Source organism: Aplidium turbinatum, chromosome 1 (genome assembly GCF_918807975.1).
Source record: "Aplidium turbinatum chromosome 1, kaAplTurb1.1, whole genome shotgun sequence".
Taxonomy (NCBI): Eukaryota; Metazoa; Chordata; class Ascidiacea; order Aplousobranchia; family Polyclinidae; genus Aplidium; species Aplidium turbinatum.
The window spans coordinates 56128392-56149912 of NC_137472.1; the positions used below are offsets into that span (position 1 = coordinate 56128392).

Consider the following 21521-nt stretch of genomic DNA (forward strand, 5'->3'; position numbering starts at 1 on the left):
TTCAAGCAATGCATTTGGTTAGTTTGTATAAGCTCGCACGCAGGCTATCGCATACAAACGTTAGTCTAAGTCTCTAAGATTACATTGTCAGTGATCTTTTCAAAGGCCACCATGTCATCAACAGACTGAGCCATTGTTTTGTCTTGTCCGTCCCTTCCCTTCAATGTGATGTAGTCGTTTGCCAACACCATTGCATCGCATATCCTGTAATGAAATCAATCAAATATTTTTGATGATAATAAATGAAACTATAGAAAGGACTTTCAGAGGAGGCTGAAAACTTAAATTCTCTTTGCAACCCGTGTGACCTCAAGATAATTACAATAATTATAATAAAACCGCCAATATTATCATCATTACTATTGATCTAATAATCGTGAAAGCTCAGCAGCTTTTTGGGTGCGATTTTAGTGTTTTTGAAATTTTTAGATTATAACAAGGTGTTTCTTTTAAAACAAATCTGCACAAGACAATTATATTTTAAGGATCCTTGTGTAGCTTTGCATCTTCAATAATATGAAGCAACCAGACAAAGATTGAAAAGCACCAACGTCCATTACTTTTGTTTTAGAGTTTTAATACCAACTCATCATCATCATTAAGTTCCTTCCTCTCGTCGAGGGTTGGAGGCAATGAGGCGCCAAGTTTCTCTGTTGTGAGATTTTTCTACTGCTGTTTTGTAATTAAGTCCTGACCAGCCTTAAATATCATTAGTCCAAATTCTTGGTGGTCTTCCCCTATTTCGTTTGCCGTTCATTTTTCCTTCTAGTAGTTGTCTTAATACCAACTAGTCTTAATACCAATTGATGAGTGTACAGTATATATCCGACATAAAATTAGCCATGAAATAAAAGTGGAAAATTACATTCTTAAAACTAAGCTATCAACATAATTTCAATTCATGAAAATGTATTTTATGGCAAATGTTTTGATTACAGATTATATTTATAACACCAATGTCAACGCGCGGCGCTAGAAAATCCTGTTTAAAATTATCACAAACATGTTGGCACCATGACGATCATCCATAGCCCAAAAAGAGCCATAGGCATTTTTCTATACAGCAGCGTACTATTAATAATTTTGAGAGAAATCAAGGCCGATAGTCGAAGGGGCGCCACTCCGCAATCGACGCATGCCTTTAAGTGTCTTGCCAAATACACAATCACATGCTCTTGAGCGGTGTAAAACCGGCGTCCTATCGTCCTATTAAACGTCGAACGAGGGCTCTCACCAATCGGCTATACGCAGCTTTAAAATGTCAAATGTTGGTAAATTGTTGTTTTGACCGGAGATTCATAAAATAACGGGATGACCAACTGGGCTACGTTATCTGACAGGTGGAGGGTAAAGTACTGCCAGATATTTTATAAACTTTTAGAAAAAAATTAAAAAATGTTTTATTGACATATTTAAAGTACTGGTTACCCAAAGCTTTCTTGTTTAAAACTAACAATTTTTGTTTCATTAAAATGGAATTTACGTACAAAACTGAAATTGAATAAAACTTAGACGTTTAAGAAATATATTACTAAGCATTTAAATACAAAAATGACTTTATAAACTTAAAATACACCTATTTTGTGCAACTTTAAACGTCGGGTTAGTTTTAATCAGGAAAGCTTTGGCTGACCATTGCTTTAAAAATGTCAAAAAAGTTTTTTTTATTTTTTTCTAAAAATTTAAAAGGTATCTAGCAATACTTTACCCTCCACTTGTCTAATGATGTGTTGTTATATAAAATTACATAACCGCTATACACGAAACTTTTATTTATCAACACCAAAACCCACGTTTTACCAGTCGTGCTGTACGGTCTTGAATGCGTAAATTGGACCTCATCAACAATGAAAAAACTCACTACCTTCCAAAATCACATCATGAAAAGCATGACCAACAAAAGGTTACTTGATCACACAAAAATAGAAGATCTTCTAACTATGACAAAACTACATCCAATTGCAGCAATTATAAAATCAAAAGTTTTAAAACTGTTCGGCCACACTAAAAGATCACAATTCGGAATCAGCAAAGTTTGCACAGAAGGCAAAGTAGAAGGAAAAAGAAAACGTGGCAGACAACCAAAACGATGGCAAGACAACATTCAATCATGGACCGGACTCCACTTGACGACACTGGGCGAGTTGGCCCAAAATCGCCACTCTTGGAAGCAAATAAGCCATGTTGATGCGCAATCTGCCGCAGGCGGAGATAACGACTGATGAATCATCTGAAAACATATTGTATTAAGAATTTGTACTTGCTTGCAGGAGATTATTATTAACCTCGTCAATGATTTGATTGTTGACAAGATATTGAGCAGACTGAAACAGAGACCATCCGTTATTAACCATGGACACCACATCGTTTTCAGCGTAATTAGTATCAGCGTTTGTTTGGAGTCTTCCACAAATTTCCAACACAGCTTTGTGAGGTAATAAAAACACATAATTATCTTTAGTTTCAAACATATGATTGTCTTTGTTTACATCAACGTCGCGTGGAAGGTATTCAATGTATTCGTATTCCTGAATTGAATCATCTTCCAGATTTTATTCTGAAATTTTAAGTATGTCGTTTACTATTTTCATTGTCCTTTATTATAATTGACCAGATTTTTGATTCCTGGGTGTAATAATAAACTTTTTAATCTCGGAAATTGCCAAAGGAGCAGTGAGTTTTTTTTAAGTCAGATAGATTTCTGTTGATTATTTTACTTCCAAAACTGATGACCTTCTTGACCTTATCATAAACATTTTTAAGCAAATTTCCACCAATGATTTTTCTTTTTTCAAATCTTCTGTTTCAGTAATTTTTTATGAAATGTATTCTTGAGTGTTCAGTTTACGCATTTTAATGCTTAATTCCCGTTTGAAAATTTCATTTAGTATGCCTTTAAGCATCCAGTAATAATGCGCATTGTCTCGTTCAGGCAGGCGTCTAATTTTTTGGTATGCTTGCTGCGACACCATGCCGGAGCTGCGTATTCCTCTGCACTGTAGGCGAGCGCCTTCAATGAACACATTCAATAAAACATTGCACTTTCAGGACGAAAACAAAAGTAAACTGCTATTTGCTACGTCAGCGATATTGGCCAGTGAGCTAATGAAGAAAATAGCTTTTGTACTTTGAACGCAGTTACTTTGTTTCACAATCGTCAATGCTGTCAAAAGAACGATATGGATTCCTATAGACAAATTATGGAGGTACTTATCTTCTGTTTCAGGCTACATATTAGGCTAATCAACCTTTTCCTTTAACTATGGTATTCATGTCGGATAGGGCAACTTATGCAACGAGGATTGGATGAAACTTGTGGTGTGTTATACAAAGCAAAAATTTTATGCCATTTTTATTGCTTCCTGTTACTTTTTCATTTTAAGACTAAAGGATGTACTTTATGATCACAGGAAGTAGTGTTAGAGGTTTACTGCAAGAAAAGGAGTTAAAAGATGATTGTGAGGCGAAGTTCAAAGAGTGGAAGAAACTAATACATTGATCAATGTCAACTTTCGAAAATATATCTATTATCCTAAATCAAATATAGTTACTACTATCTGAATCCTTAACAGCGTGTTTTACCCAAAAGAATGGACGACGGGATGGACGACAAATGGCTCCTCGTGCCCCATCCTGTGAGTACCATCTGCTTTCAACCAGATGAGAAACGAAATTTGTCAACAAGGAGCCTCCACCCGAACGGCACAGCTGCAAGGGGCAATTGATAAGTTCAGACGCCCCACTATTCTGCAGCTCAACATAGAAGGCTACACAACAAGCAAGACCAAATTTGTGGAGCAGCTTGCCCATACCAACCGGGCACTCGTCATCCTCCTCCAGGAGACCCACTGCACTTCTGCAGATAGGCTAGCTATTCCCAACTACACGCTAGCCGGGTCGCGAAATTTTTTTTCCCACGAGATTTCTGTCTCATTGATTTTAGTCACTCTAAAAGTAAGATTTTCCGAAAGTGTTTTGAGAGATTGGTTGATTCAGATTGCGAAATAACTATTTGCTAATGAAATTGTGCAATGATAATAAAATATAAGCTTTCCCTAACCCTACTTTTTTTGAAAAGCTCTTGTGCACCGCAAAAATTAATTTAAAGAAAAAAAAAGTTTGACTTCGACGGGCGTTGAACCCTCGTTCTCACGATCACTAGGCAGAGGATGAAACCACTGAACCAACCGTGCCAACGAGAAAATGTTGCATTCACACGGTTTTAATACAAACTTTTACCAAAATATGTAAATGAGACAGAAATCTCGTGGGAAAAAATTTTTCACAGCCGGGTCTACCTTAAGCAGGAAGCACGGCATTGTCACGTTTGTGCATGAGAGCCTGAAGTGGACGTTTGTCGACCAATCTCCAACTGATGCCGAGATTGAGTGGGTGTGCATATGTATCTCAGACTACAACATCGTCAACATCTACAAGCCCCCACCCTCGCGAATGTTGCCATCATCCCTTCCAACGTTCCCCTCCCCCAGTCTCTACGCTGGCGACTTCAACTGCCAGCACATCGACTGGGGCTACAACAACACAAGCAGCGACGGAGAATTGCTGGCTGACTGGGCCTCTACAAACCATCTTGCCCTCCTATTCAGTCCAAAGGAACCAGCCAGTTTCCACTCCGGCTGCTGGGGAACAGGGACAAACCCTGACTTGGCCTTCGCGAGTGTCGACAGCTCTCTTCCAGACAGACGTGTGCTTGAGACGTTCCCGCGGTCCCAACACCGGCCGTCCCTCATCATCGCCCCAAAACATGTGGCTCCTGTCCTGAGTTCACCGGTGAAGCGATGGAACTTCAAAAAAGCCGACTGGAATCAATACAGCCTCCTGACCAATGAGTCTGCTGCAAAGTTAGGCTACCACCACCTGAAACATGCAACGCAGACGAGGCATATCAGGACTTCTGCAATGCTATAATAATTGCGGCAAAGGCCACAATACCACGTGGCCATCGAACCAGCTATACACCATGCTGGGACTCTGAGTGTGAAGCTCTCTATCGCTCCTACCTAAACTCCACCCCGGGTACTGCTTCTAACACCGCCGCCACCAGATTACTTGAGCGACTGGACGCAAAGAAGCTTGAGCGATGGAATGAAGCCGTCCAAACCATTGACTTCTCACACTCAAGCCGCAAAGCATGGAGCATCATCAACAACCTCACTGGGTGCTCAGCAAACTCCCCTCGCCAGTGCCCCGTTTCTGCAAATGCCATCGCTTCCCAGCTAGTGCAGAACGGGGTCTACAAGACAAAGGACCGCGAGACATCCCGCCTTGTCGCCAAGGAAGTGTCTGCCCTATGGCGAGTGGTAACACCACAAGAAGAAACAATCTCTGGAGACTTCACCCCAGAGGAATTCGCCACCGCCCTCCGCCTAGTGAAACCACACAAGTCTCCAGGGCCGGATAAGATCTGCCCTGAGCTTGTGCTCCATGCTGGCCATGCCCTAAAGTCCTGGTTACGTAGATTCCTCTCTTCCTGCCTGCACCACCTCACAATTCCAAAAATATGGAGAAGAGCTCTAGTAGTTGCGATCCCTAAGCCTCACAAGCCACCAGAGGACCCAAGGAGTTATCGTCCGGTATCCCTCCTCTGCGTTCCTTTCAAAATTCTCGAAAGGCTGATCTATGCCCGCGTCAACCCAATCATCGACCCGCTCCTTCCAAAAGAGCAAGCTGGGTTTCGGCGCGGCAAATCCACTGTAGATCAGGTCACACTGTTGACCCAAGACATCGAGGACTGATTTGAGGCAAAAAAGAAGGCCGGCGCTGTCTTTCTAAATCTCACAGCTGCCTACGATACTGTATGGCATCGCGGCCTTACTTACAAGCTGCTTCGCCTGCTTCCTGACTGACATATGGTCCACATGATTATGGAACTTGTCAGGAATCGAAGCTTCACCCTCACCACCGGCAATCCACGCGAAGCAGACTGAGACGCCTGAAAAACGGCGTCCCACAGGGATCGGTCCTGGCTCCACTTCTTTTCAACATCTACACCCACGACCTGCCAACCACGGTCTCCGCAAAATACGCTTATGCGGACGATCTGGCAATTCTCCACTCCACAAACTCGTGGGAAAATCTAGAAGACACCTTGAGCCAGGACATGCAAACCATCTCAGCTTATCTCCAGAACTGGCGACTGAAACTCAGCGAAACCAAAACTGTGGCGGCAGCTTTCCACCTACACAATCGGGAAGCTGATCGTGAGATACATGTCCACAACAACGGAAAACCTCTGTCCTTCTGCCCCGAACCAAGGTATCTTGGGGTGACACTAGACAGATCGCTCACATACCGCCACCATTTGGTGTCACTGCGCAAGAAACTGAGATCCCGAGCTGCACTACTGAAGCGCCTGGCAGGCTCTAGCTGGGGGGCGAGGGCTGACACTTTGCGAATAGCAGCCTTAGCCTTTGTCTACTCTTCTGCAGAGTACTGTGCACCTATCTGGTGCCGCAGTGCTCACTGCCACAACATCGACACTGCCATGAACAGCGCCCTGCGCACAGTGACCGGATGCCTGCGTCCCACACCATTGGACAATCTCCCCATTCTCGCTGGCATCCAACCTGCTGAGCTTCGTCGCGAAGAAGCCACTCTGTCCCTCGGTCGACGGGCACTGGAGCCTAACCATCTTCTTTACAACAAGATCTCTGCCTTCCCAAACGGGCACCCCCGCCGACTGAAATCAAGACACCCATTCGTGCCAGCCGCTCGGCTTCTGATCAACGAAGCTGATGAACAAGACATCTCTGCGGCTACTTGGGCGGACCATAAATGGAATTCTGAATGGAGGTCAAGCACCACCAGACTCCATTCATTCATCCCCGACGCCGACACACGCCCCATCGGCCTGACACTACAGAGACAGGCATGGGTGCGCCTCAACCGTCTCCGTACGGGCGTCGGGCTTTTCCGCTCAACCATGCACCAATGGGGAATGGCTTCTTCCTCCTCCTGTGAATGTGGTGCCGAGGAACAGACCGCAGACCACATCATCAATTACTGTACCATCTTCAAGCCACCTAATGGAGTGGAAGGTCTGCGCGTCATGGATGATGAAACTAAAGACTGGCTGCTCTCTAGCAGCCTTCCAGTGTAGTCCGGGAACATCGTGAATCTGGGGTGGTAAAAGGATAGACCCTCGGCCCCAGAAGCTCAGACGACGACGACGACGACCCAAAAAAGGATCATCAGAAGGTCTTTATTCAAATAGAATTATATTAGATGCTATTTGAATAAGGACATTCTGATGATCCTCTTTTAGGTGAAACAGGCTGTTAAGGATTCAGATAGTAGTAACTATATTTGATTTAATTCGCTCTGCTTTGGCATTGAGCACTTTTTGTAGTATTAATAGTTTTCATTGATTTTATCTATTATCCTATTAATTAATAACATAAATCAACACTAGTAGTAAAATTCCATTAATAATTCAAATTTTACAAACACTTAATACTAGATTATTTGTAATCAGTTACACAATTTAGTAGCCTAGACTTTTAGTTTGGTGTTAGTTAGGTGTCTAAGTAACTGTCACTGTTTTGATGTGTTTAGTTAGACAATAAAGTATCAACTGCATTAATGGTTCTCATCGTAAAATTTAAAAAAAATTTCAAACATTTTATTTTATGCTTATGGAAATCAAAAGCGTGAATAAAATCAGCCATCTAATTAAAGTGATTGAATTTATTTGCTTGTGGATCAATAGATTTGTGCAACATTGCTATTGCTTGGCGCTTTTTAAGTTTCAATATATGTTATTAGGCCTACTACCCTTTTAACAATATGTAAAATTTTGTATTTAGTTTTTGTGTACTTTAATTGTGTATGAATAGGTTTTTAATTCTGTGTAAAATATCAAAGTTAGCATATTCTTACGCGAAATATCTTACTATGTATTGTATTCACTCCTGAATTGTCATGAAAATTTATATCAGTATTATTGAAAGAGATGTTGATGCTCATTGCACTATAAGGACCAAACACCCTTAAAATTCTTTAAACAATATTTGTGATGATGTAATTTTCATTTTGCTTGACTGTTAAATTATAGAATCGATATGTGAAGGATATTTTAATAAAGTTTTTTTTTTATTTACCAACATTAGCATTTATTTAAGATAATTGTTGTCATAGTTGTAGTTATGATTGATCGACTATTAAAACTATAATTCAAAACAATTCACAAATGATTTGATAATAACATGTTCATAGACATTGTGTTGATTATTATAGTTCACTTTATAGATTTGTTTCTTGCTACACACGAAGAAGAACGCTGCTGGCCTATATACAGCTTTAAACCCTCCGCATTCAATCAAAGCGATCTAAAGTCGTGTAGAAGGAACGATCTTCCTGGTGTCACAACAACTCAGCAAACATTGATTGTTGGGCCAACATTGGCCATTTGCGGTGTGTGTTGGCACAAGGCTGGCAAATTTGTCCAACATTGCCAACAATATGAAGTTACCTTCCTGATGTCACAACAAGGCTTATGATAGAACAACGCGCACTACGCTTTGCAAACCATACGGTAGCCTCCACGTTAGGCATCAAAACGTTTCTAAAAACCAATGTTTCTCGGCAGCCGAGTGTTGCAAGAATTGACAGCGATAGACACGTATTTTGTCCACAAGGTTCATCCGCACCACACTCGATGAATTAGTGGGGATGTGGGAGCATCTCAGACAGCAATAATCAAAAAAGTAGAGAGTACCACACCTAATCGGCAAATTCAAGTTTAATAAATTTGAATTAAAAGAACTTGAATTTGCCAATTAAGTGTGGTAATCTCCAATTTCTGTATCGATATAATAAGTCCTGCATCAGTCGACTAGATTGCAGATTCACCAGTTAGATTAAAAAGCGTTTATTTACCAAAATAGGCTATACACAATCAAAGAAATAAACAAGCTGATAAAAGAAGTTAAGACAAGCAACAAAGGAGGTTGACTGTAAACAGAGTCACTAGTGGGATCATTTCCCTGGATTCTGAACAGTCTTCATCCTAATCATTGCAGCACTTGAAGTTGGGTGGTTCATTGGTACCACTTGCTGACCATGCGGCTACACTTGTCACTTATAGAACATAGTCAAAACTATAGAGTAAACTAATTTATAATAAGTTGGTCAGCAGCTATAATTTTGCAGTTTCTTTACGATTCTTTGCTGTGATAAATGAAAACATTAAATGTTTGTCTTAGTTTTCATTAATTGTTTTCAACAACGAATTGCATTTTTTCAATAAACAAATTTTGTTTGTTGAAAAAATGTATGAAACGAATAAAAACAGTGTAAAAACAAAAAACGTAAAATAACGTTAAAATCACCATTCAAAAAAGGACTAAAATAAAATCGTTTTTTATGGTCCCCAGTTTTAATACTTTATAACCATTTAAAAGTTAAAGAAAAAACAAAGAAAAACGAAACAAAAAGAAATTGGGTAATAAAGTGAAACTTTTACTATTTATATAAGTAATAACCCGTTAAGTGCACAATTAATATTTGTGACTCGCGTTACTGTGCGCATTTGACAACTCTCAGTATTTTTCCTCGCATTATTACTTCGTAGAGTGTTGTGGAGTCCGCAGCGCAACAAGCTTTTCTTTTAATCCTGCTTGCTTCCTTTTGTGTTCTTGACTATTTCTGATAATTCAATATTGGACTATTCTTTACTTACAGTGAAAGCGATTGGGTCGATCAACAATTGCCGCAATACGCACTTAACAGGTTAAAACAAAAAATAGGCGGTTGTAATGATGTGGTTTGGCCTCGGTAAATCCAAAGGTAAATAGCATTTTGCTTTTGTGCATGTTATGTTGGACTGCTATTATTTCATTTATAGGAGTAGGAAGAGTTTAGTTTTTTGGGGTGCAAAAAAAATCCTTGCCGAAATTTAGCCTAATTAATTGCCTCCAAATATTTTTAGCAACAAAGCATAGACCACCTGATTAAAAAATTCGAAACTGCTACCGATAGTCTGGTATATACTGTGAATGTAATTAGTCAACTATACCAAAAAAAAAAAATGCAACTATACCAGTATCGCAAAAAACAATGAAAATCATTATAACAGTACTAATAACTCAATCAAGGAAAACATTTCACATCAATAAGACAATAATAAGCTTACATCTACTTCAAAATACAATTTGTCATAATGATCTAAAACCTGAAGAACTTCAAAGTTATTTCTAAAATTCTATAAACTAAACTTGTAGATTACATTTTCAGTTGAGTATTTTGATGTTGTAAGTTATGTGTTCAAAGCATCACTTTCAAATTCAATATTGGAGCACATTTCGATAAAGAAATATTTTTCATAAAATTTGCAACCATCTGGATATTTTCAGATGTTGAAAATAAGTTGAAAGGTTATTTCAAATCTTAAAGGCATACTAAATGAAAATTTCAAACTGGAATTAAGCATTAAAATGAGTAAACTGAACATTCAAGAATACATTTCAAAAAAAATTACCCAAAAAAATTTGTTTTCAATAGCGCTGGTAAGGCCCAAAGTCCAATGTTTCATTTATTTTCATTTTTTTCAAAATGACCAAAAAGTGCAAACACTGCTCGAGAATACGTCACTAAAGACAGCAATAACAAAAGCCACGTTACCACATCTGATGTTTTGAGCAAACTGTCTGATGTTTTGATGTTGAAATGTGTTGTTTTGATGTACATACATACATAGCCTACAGTCAAATCGCCTGCAGTAACAATTATTGCGTGATTAGCTGATTACTATAGTCTTTAGTGACGTAACTGTAAAGTCGCACGCTTCGTTGCTCAGGCCAATTTCGTTTTGAAAGCTCTGACAAAAGCACGCGCGCAATGGTGGTCAGACCACAATGAGGCAAAAATTTATTGAAAATCGTTTTATGGTAGCATGTTAAACACAAAGAACCTGGAAAATCGCCAAGCCAGGTTTTTCCTTTAGTATCCCTTTAAGAACTAAACTTGCAGGCTACAATTTCAGCGGAGCATGTTGATGTTGTAAGTTATGCGTTTGAAACACCACTTTCAAATTCAATATTGGGGCACATTTCGATTACAATATACTTCTCATATAATTTGTAAACATCTGGATATTTTTGGCCCAAATTTTTCAAGTTTTCAACAAATTTCACACGATGGCATGCATGACCTTGACTTTGTACTTGACTTAGCAGATGTAGTAATAGTAAAAAAGCATAAAAACGTAAATTCAGTCACAGTCATCACTTTTCTGTGTATAGCGTAATGTCATACATAGAGCTAGAATTTGTTGCAAATAAATTTTACCTAAAAGCGCCTGCAAGCGTGTGTGTTTGCAAAACCTCCTGGAAACAATTATGACAAAAGCAAAAGACTATAACATTGTTTGTCCATACACATCACCTGCAACCAACGCTGATAAAAACCAAAACAATGTCTATTCTTTTGGTTTTCAAAGATGAAGAAGATACGCATCACTCCTGCTTCATCCAATTTTTGAAGTTTTTATCAACTTTATTGTACAGTTTCGTCGTTTCAGAGCGTTCATCATTCTTGAAAACCTTTCCTTTGTAGTAAACCTCCAACTCATATTCCTGTTTCAAACAAACAGGAAATTAAAGGAATGATTCAGTTGTTGTACAACACAATAGTTTTTTTTTATTCATCAATCAATCAGTGTTTTATTTGTCAGTAACAGGAACATAATAGGCCTACATGTTTGAAATATGCAATTAATATACACAATGCAAAGTCACACAAGTTCTCGTACTGACAGGGAGACAACGAGACGACCATACGGTCTACTAGTCAATAGTAGGCCATAAGAGAAAAAAAAATGAAACGTTAAATTGTTCCCGCGCTTCAACATACGCACCAAAAAAAAACATATTTAAGATAACGTAGACCTAAACATAAAATTCCAAGAAGCAAGCAGAGATTAATCAAGTTTCCGACTGAACATGTTATATTGCATATAATCCACAATCTATACCGCAAATTTGTTGGTATATATAACAGAAAGTCGTAAAAAGGAAACAATAACATAGGTCAACAAAGTTAATTTTATGCATGAGATTTGTTAACGGATTCTGTATGAGTTTGGGATGCTGATTTCAACTCTGCAGTCAGCTTTCTTCCGCATGCTCTTGTTTCTATGCAATTGACAATTCAATTGTTTTCTATTTGTAGCATGTATTTAGTGCTTGAGCGGTGGGATGGCGCAGCGGATGAGACGTTCGCTTTCCAATCATGCAATTCTGGTTCGACTCCTGGCTTAGGCTGGCTGTTGAAAAACACTGCTCACCTCTACCCAGGGTGTAATAAATTGGGTGGGCGTAGTTTTTGAAGAGCGGTCGAGAGAAAGGAACGGGCCACCCTACTCTCGTTAGTGCCGAAGGCTTAGTATGGGATTCACCTATCCTTATTTATTGCTTAAATTTGATTTGCACCGAATAATTTTTATTTATCCGGGCCTTTTTCTTTTGCGTGCATCATATCAGCTATTGTGAATATTAGGTACTCATGGATGATTGACTTGCACGATTGTGGAGTTTAATATAGGATCCAGGGGGGTGCTTGTGTATGTGCCTACTCCTTCTAAATAGAAAAACAAACATTATATGTTGTTTTTCTCCCGTTTTGCAAAAATTTCTCGCTTGCTTCGCTTGCTCAAGCTCATTTAATTAAGTTAACCGAGGCATTACATGCGCAGGGTTTCAGGAGCAATGGATTTATGGGTAGAAATGATTTCTGAACTCAAAACCTATAAAAATATTGCAATGGGCTATTCCGAAATAAAACCATCGCTCATTCAACTAGTTAATAATTAAATTGAGCTATTTCACTATTTATAAAAACTATGGGGTGAAATATGTTTCGAAATTTTACTAAAACACTACACAACACTAAACAAACCTTGAAAAGATAAATTATTGAAATCCTTCTGTGGTCATAAAAAAATATTCAAAACATAACTTCAATGTCAAGTCAAAACTTGTCACTTAAACTTTTATGAAAATCTTTTTTGATTTGATAAACTTGGCCAGTTATGAAGTGCAAGGCTTCATGACCCAAATTGTTGCCACAAGTGCATCACTAAGTATAAGTTAAGCAGAACTTTTACATAATGCAGAATTTTCGTGAAAACGGATATTATTTTTTATTGATTTTGAAAGCGGTTTAATAATTTTCATGCAATATTATCTTCGCATAATACCTTCTCTATTACAGTAGGGACTTTTTCCCTGGTGAGAAGGGCTGAAAATATAGCTTTAAACATAGGCCTATATTAACAGCCAACAGTGTCAGTATTGAATTGTTTACGATCACTAAGCATAGTAATTATTTTCACGATTTTCCTGTTAAGTCATTATTGAATTTTGTCTGACTTAAGATTTAGGCTTGCCTCTTTTGATTTTAATATTATGTAACCATCGTTTCTAGCACTAGTTGCTACGTTCATCTAATGAAATTGAAAGTAAACTTAACAACAAACAAGATGGTTTATTGCTTCACTGACAATTTCATCAGATGAACGTAGCAACTAGTGCTAGAAACGATAATTGTCCTGATGAACACCCAAACTTTTCAGTATTCATTATGTAACCATTTATTTAAAATAGAATTTTTATGGGTGTTGATAACATTGGAGATTGCTTTGTTTGTTAGGTTTTACGTATTTTTCAAATTTTCTTTTTTACATGTGCCAGCTGGAGATGATGTTACTATAACAAAATCGATTCTTAATAAATTACACTTACAGGTTTGATTGTTGTGAAAATTCCAGTATTTGATGAATGCAAAATAGCAGTACCTACATTTTGGACTTGAAATTGTTTGGCAAAATGACCGAAACGTCATGGTGTAAGGACATAAAATTTAGATTGAACGAATTTCATAGTCAAAGATTTTATTTGATAAAAAGAAAGAATTAATGTATGAGTTTGTCTGGTATTAATTCTATAGTCATTGGGGCTCTAAAAATCTGGCTAAAAATGGGCCATTTTTGCCTGATAAGGTTTTCAGGCCCCATAAGATCTTTTTTAATAACACCACAACAGTCAAATTCAAATTGGTAGAAAACAAGCTTTCAAATATTACAAATAATTATGTTGTAAACGATTATTTTGATTGGTTTAGGTTTTGTGTTGAAAGCATCTAAAAGTTGAAAAAAACATAGGATTTTGATGACACACCTTTCACCTATTCATTAAGAGATTATGTGTTTTGTTGTTGAATTGTGTAGTACAGTGTGCAATGAACTCGTACAAAAATTTTTAGTCTTCCATCACATCTATAATAGAAGTTATAAGACTGTGTAAATGACAAAAAATTGTTATAGGCCTACTCTACCCCACAAGCCAAAAACGAGGTTAGCACCAGATATAGAAAAGGTTGTCATGGGAAAACCGTTTGAGATATTGATTTAAAACTTGGAAATTGGAATTTGGACGTTTGGTAGCTTAAGGAATAATGCGACAACTTTTCAGCAAAATCTGACAGCCGCCAGATACTTACGTGGGTGTATGAGTTAGTATGGAATGATCTATAAAGTAAAATTAAATAGGCTATAGGCTACTACATTTTAATTTAGAGTACAAGTAATATAGATCTTGAAGAAAAAAGCTAAGGGCAAATTCCGAATAAGGTCCTCAAATTATGTAAAAACAAGTGTTGGCAGAAATGCAACAAAAATTTTGTTATCCTGTGATGTTTTCCGTTTAACTTGAAAGACACTCTGCAAAATATGACCGCAACCAATCCAACATTTTAAAAGTTCATAATCAATTAAAGCTACTTCTCTTGATTGTGGAAACTGATATAAAGTTTACATGACAAAAATATTTTTAGGAGATAGACCGACAAAACAAAGTAACTTTAGCGCGTTTAACATGTTTTATTACAAAGAGATATAGGCCTAATATAATTGAAAAATCAACTCAAACGTTTTCGACATGTTTAGCCTATGTGGCCTCATCAGGAATTACTTAAATTTGCAATATACATAAAATAAAAAAATATAAGATAAATTTGAATCTGACTATGTGATTTGTTTAATTATATTATATCTCTTTGTTATAAAACATGCTAAACCCGCTGTATAGTTGCTTTGTTTTGCTTGTCTATGGTTCAACAAAGCAAACTCTCTACCAAAGCTTTAACATAAGAAATAATAAAAGCAAATTAATCATTGTTTTTATCTCTATTGCTTTACCGTTTTTGTTCATTATATTCATCAAAAATTACAGAAACTAAGCAATCTCATCCCTGATAAGTTACAGATAAAGTTATTGATTGAACAAAATCTGAATTAAATTATTATTTAGTTCAACAAACCAGAAATTGCTGTGGCAGTAAATGAGATGCTTCCTCCCTGTTCATGGTTATAGGAACATCTGGTTCATTCTTTGCATAAAACCCAAACAAATCAACAGGGTTCTGAGTCTTTCTTCCGTAGTCGTACTTTTTCTCCTGCACGAAATTGTTTTAGAAAATTTTGTTTCACCCAATTTGTATATTGATCACTAGCGCAGTCTAACGGGTAAAAATTATTTTATTTTTGTGATTGATGTGCAAACAGAAAAAATTATGTATTTTTATCTATAAAACGTTTAAAGTTTTAATGCATTTGTATTCAAAAGGATAAACATTTGAAAACATTAAACCTTTTGTAACACCATGGCTCACTTGTTCAAGAAAAAGAAATAAAATCAATACTCAACCAATCAAATCAATACAATCATACAAAGAAGTCAGAATACTACACATTTCAAGCATATTTTCAAAAGTCTAAGATCAGTTTTAAAATTTTAAAACTTAAAGTCATTGTTTAATAATTTTTGTATATTAAAAGTGGGATCATTCGTAGCTTTTGGCGGCATTTTCCATGTTGTAGTGTCGCAAAAGTCTAAACCAGTGGTTTTTAACTGAGAGGTGCGACACTTATCTCCAGGGGTAAGTGGGTACTGAATTATTGTTTGGCGTAGTCATAAAATAACTTAAGAAATTATATGGTACTTATTTACTGGGACTCAGCACTTTGAATTGTAGGGATAATTACTTTTCAACTATGCTTAGGAGATGTGCAAACACTGATTATCAATGTCAATGTTGTGGCAACAAGGATAGAGGTTGAAAACCAGTGGACTCTATGTAAGGCAGTTTTTGTTCTTAAGTAATAAAGATACTTTAGGATTAGGTCAATCGATAAGGTCTAATTCAGAAAAAATGTAATTTATTTGATTCTTTTATAAACGTCGCCATAAGTCGTAGAACTCCAATGACAACAACGTATTAATGTGGTTAATGTAACTCATATGCTTTCATTGCTTTGTATTGTACTTACACGATAAACTACATGTTCCTCCAAGCCTTTGAATTCCTGATCAAAGTTTCTCTTTTGCTCTTCCTGAATAATTTAAAACCATGTTTCAAGTGTAACTAGCTAATTACATAAATTACCATGGCGAGTTGCAAATGCAACTTAATTTGTCACATTTCCAGACTTTGCCGACTGTTGCTAACCGTGTGATTAAAATTAAAAAAAATATATCAATAAAAATTAAACCAGCAAATTTTCAGTGTATCATCAACGCGTGATGAAGTTATAACCTATTAAATCATCTGGAAGAGACAATGAAAAATGAAAACTTATGTTTCAACAATTCAAGTCAGATATTTTGCAACAGCATTATAGAACTACAAGTAATTGTTGAGTGCAAACTTAAATGTATCTCAAAATGTTATTATTAATCTAAAAGTGGTGATTTTGGAAAAAAAAACTTCAAAGATTTCGTTTACAACGGAATTTAAGATTGTCGTAAAACATATGATACTGAAAATTGGCAAGGCTTATTGGTTAATTTTTCCTAGCTTAAATTTTGAATTCACATCATTGCATAAAAGTTTTATTTCTGCTACTGCATCCAAGCGGTGGCGATGGCGATGGCGGATAAGGCGCTCGCTTTCCAGTTATGCAATCCTGGTTCGACTCCCGGCTTAAGCTGGTTGTTGACAAACACTACTCACCTCTACCCAGGGTGTAATAAATTGGGTGGGCGTAGTTGCTGAAAGAAAGGCGCCGGAGAGAAACAAACTGGCCAAGTGGCCACCCTACTCTCGTTAGTGCCGAAGGCTTAATAGGGGAAGGTGGGGTAAAGCGGACCAACGGAGTAAAGTGGAACCCCGCCTTTTTTTGCTATTAAAGTTTCACTATTGTGCGAATACCATTAAGTTTAGTAAAGCATGACGAAAAGTAGCTGCACATGCCATTATTCAAGGTTTCATGGTTTATAAGACACAAAAAAGCACGGAAATTACTTTTTGCACCCTCTGATCTACTGAAAGGTATGTATGGTAACTTAAATTGTATCTTATGTACATAAGGTAGAAGTTTTTTTGAATGATAAAAATGAGCCTCACTATATCACGTACGCATTACGTAGATTCACTCTTGTTGCTGACTAGCCTAACTTTGGCCAACAGTTAAATTAGTAGTAATGTAGAGGTGGGGTAAAGTGGACCAGTGGTGGTTCACTTTGGTGTCCAACGTTTTCTTTGTAAACAGTTCTTCGTAAAGCAATTCTTCGTAAGCAATTTTTCGTAAAACAATTCTTCGTAAAGTTAATTCTTTGTAAAACAATTCTTTCCAAAGCATTTATTCGTGCATGCAATGGAGATTTGATGTATACGAAGAAATGCTTTACGAAAAATTCTTTTACGGATTTCATTTCACCAACAACTGTTTACGAACAATTGTTTTACGAAGAATTGCTTACGAAGAATTGCTTTACGAAGAATTGTTTACGAAGAATTCGCCTATAACCGTCCACTTTACCCTGTCATAAATATTTTTCTTGTTTATGATTTCTTGACCGAGTTAGGTGCTGTGTTACTTATAATCTTGTAGCTTATTTTACACAACAGCTGTGTAGGCCTAATTAGCACTCAAGTGGATAGTTGTTCTGACATGGTTGGTTGGTTATTGAATCTTTATCCTCGGACTGACAAAGCCTTGATAGGCTATTCCTAGTAGTTTCGCATACTTGTAGAGGCTCTTCACGCAGAGCCGGTTACCGAGATTGGCTGAGTGAAGTTTCCGATTGCTGAGGTGTTGCTGCCTGAAATTATTGCATCCATTAAGTGCCGCAAAATGGAGAGCACTCCTGAAATGCGTTGCTCAAGCGCATACCCAGAGAGTCGAATCAGCGCCGCGTAATCTTGAGCCGGGCTCGTAACCACTGAGCTAACGGGGCGGAATATCCCACCAATCATGATCGAGTAGACGAGCTGGTTTCTAATTTAGTTATATTCTTGTTTTTCAGAATACCTCGTTATCACCAAAGGACATCCTGTGGGCGCATCAAGCCTGCGCTGGTTGCAATGAAGAGGATGACAACTTTATCTGTGAACTCCGTTTTTAAAAAAATTCTTCAAAGTTTGATTCTTAATGGACTTATGAACTGCAGTTGTGAAGTTTCATAATGTCTTCCCTAATGATGCTAGTTGTAAATAATTTGATTGCGTGGAAAAATTACGGAATTTGCTCAAAACTTACAACGGTCCACTTTACCCCACATATGCGGGGTAAAGTGGACTATTGGAGGTACTTTTAAAATTAAATAATTTATATAAAAATGCTGGCAGTCATCAAAAGTGCACTTTAAAAATTGTCGAAATATGTTAGAATTAACGCTCAAATAAAAAAAGTTAAATTTTTTGGCAAAATCAGTGAACTGTACTGAATTAACCCTTAGGTATTCCACTTTACCCCACCTTCCCCTATAATGAGAACCTTATCTTCTCATCTCCCAATGCTTGGATCAAGTATGGGACACACCTTTACCTTTTAACTGCATCCCAATCAACAAACATGGGAGTTGAGGGCCTTTAAAATGACAACTTGAAAGCAAAAGATAGTAAAAATTATTTATGAAAATTTTATTTGTTAGAAGCAATAATTCTATCTCACCTTCCAATCATCAATCGTTTTTTGAATTTCAGCTGGGTCAACATCATATATGCTTTTAGGAACCTTTTTTATTCCCAAATAGTGGTAGTAGTCATGTGTGAAGACTCTTTTCAATATCTGTCTGGCTTGTTCCATTGCAAACGACGAATCACTTGAATAATAGATTTGTTGCATCACCTAGAGTACATTTTCAAAACCTTAACATTGTTACGATTCAAAATTAATTGTTTTCTTCTGGTACTTTTATATTACAGTTGTATAGGTATTTGTGTGCAGTAAAAACGAAATACATAATTCAATCATCACTCATCAGTAAGTAATCATAGAACAGAGAAAATATCAACTAGACATTACCACACTGGATCAGCACTGTAAAGTGTTGAAAAGCTTACAAAAACTGACACAGATAATCTCCTGGAAAACAGTTTTTTTGAGAAATATGTTTAAAAAAATTTAAATTGCAAAAGGTAATTTGGAAGAAATGGTAGTAACATTCTCATAGTTTAAACAATACTAATTTTGTTAAGTTTGATTACTGTGTTCTTTATCAATAGCCTAAAAGGCTGCTATTTGTTTTATTTTTTTATTTTTTGCAACTCTCAACGTAGCCTACGTAGGCCAGCACGCTCTCAAACAATGTATCAAAACAGCAACGTAGCTAGAAAGAAACTTTTAAGGGGAAAAACGTAGCTGTTTGAGGGGGAGGGTAAATGTAACTCAACACTTATTACAATGATACTAAAACGTTTTAATAGCATAGAAACATATTTTTGATGGCTACATCTGTGCGTTAAAGTCTGTTTGAATCTATATAAGTACCGGACACATAACATTGTGGCAGCATTACATTGTCAGTGATCTTTTCAAAGGCAACCATGTCATCAACAGACTGAGCCATTGTTTTGTCTTCTCCTTCGCTTCCCTTAAATGTGATGTAGTCGTTTGCCAACACCATTGCATCACATATCCTGCAATGAAGAAAATTGAACGTTTTTGAGACAGTAAATGAAGATATAGCGGACAGTATGATCAGGCAAACTAAACACATGCAATAACTGTGATCAAATACATCATAGTTCAATTCAGTTTATTTTTATTTCTGAACATCACAATGAAAAACAACATATTCCAAACATAGCAGAGGACTAGAAACAGGTAGAAATCTATTATATCCTTCTTGTTATTCAGTGCATGCTGAATGTTATCTGCAAATTGCAATAAATCATTTTTGCTGAATTGATGGTAATGGGAATATATACAGTAACCACGGACTGAGATAACGACTTCTGAAATTTAATCCATACAATTACATTTTAATGCAGAAAACCGTAGGGCACGATGAAGGACGTAAAACAAGTATTAGGCAATACGACTCAGGTCAATGGCATTATATATACTGCAACTCATTATAGGCTACAGCTTACAACATCGGTTGCTAAACAATTAATGTTGCGATACTGACGAGCCCGGCATCATGAGTGAAACACGGTGTCTATCGCTGTAAATTCATTGCTACAATCGGCTGCTGAGAAACAGACCGCACCATGTTGAAGGTCATCTTTCATGTTTTCATTTTCATGAAACCTATGTATCAGTTACGCAAATAGAACTAAAGGACTACGTGTTGTGTATAATTAAAGTGGTCTTACAACATTCATAAGCACCCATTAATACAATTAAATGCTGCAATGCAGGATGACTTCGCTTTCCAATGCTTTTTCTGTAAAACAATTGTTAAGTGTAAGTAGAACAACCTAATCAAGTAGCGTTACATAACTTACATAGCTTCTACAGCTGTGCTTATTCTGTGTTGGTATGCCCGATGATTCAAGCAAACTCTAGTGTGGAACATTTCATATAGATTTTTGCACTCCTGTAATTGAGAAACAGTATAAATTTGTTTACTTCTTGATATTGACCTAGCGTTGCAACAATCTTGTCCAAAAAGGAATGAAAAGAAGCGTTGTCACAACAACCACTAAGCTTTAATCGGTTGATGTATTAGGATCATTAAAAATATTTGCTAGTATCACGATCTCAATATTGGATTTTACACTGTTATGCTCTGTGGCTGCTTAGTGCAGGCTACCTACATTGAGACGATGGAACTGTTAAAATAAAATTGGAATCACTATGTCCAGGCTAAAATAAACTTAATCAATATATAACCTACTTTAGTGGTTTAAAATATAACCCAACACAATGTGCAATACGTATTTTATAGCTTCAGTGAACTTTTTAAGGTTTATTGCTTTCACAGGGTTTTCTGTTTAGATTATTTCAAGTAGGCCATCAAATATCCTATGTATACCTATGATTGATTCAGGATTTATCTACTTACTGTTACAATTTTTATATCTGCAGGTTACCTTTGCTATATTTTGTGTGAGTATTGACACTATTGAGATGATCTTATAGGGCATAATATTTTGCTGAAAACACGACAGCAGGCTACAGTGAAAACTTTTAAGCAACCCTACAAAAAAAGAAAGATACTTTCATGACAATTAAGATTAGCCTATATGAAAACCTAAGACGTTTACAAACGTTT

General features: G+C 36.9%; 1 protein-coding gene across 1 annotated transcript in view; it reads right to left on the reverse strand.

The window, feature by feature from the left end:
• Positions 1-8880: 8880 nt before the first annotated feature.
• The window catches only part of LOC145767517 (deoxynucleoside triphosphate triphosphohydrolase SAMHD1-like), a 28377-nt gene continuing 15736 nt past the window's right edge, over positions 8881-21521 (reverse strand). The window contains exons 8-13 of the mRNA XM_082579357.1: positions 20752-20843; positions 19818-19938; positions 18971-19147; positions 16346-16408; positions 15337-15471; positions 8881-11594 (exon numbers count right to left, since the gene is read on the reverse strand). Of these exons, the coding sequence (XP_082435483.1) occupies positions 11475-11594; positions 15337-15471; positions 16346-16408; positions 18971-19147; positions 19818-19938; positions 20752-20843 (708 nt within the window). The 3' untranslated portion in view covers positions 8881-11474. The remainder of the gene's footprint in view (positions 11595-15336; positions 15472-16345; positions 16409-18970; positions 19148-19817; positions 19939-20751; positions 20844-21521) is intronic.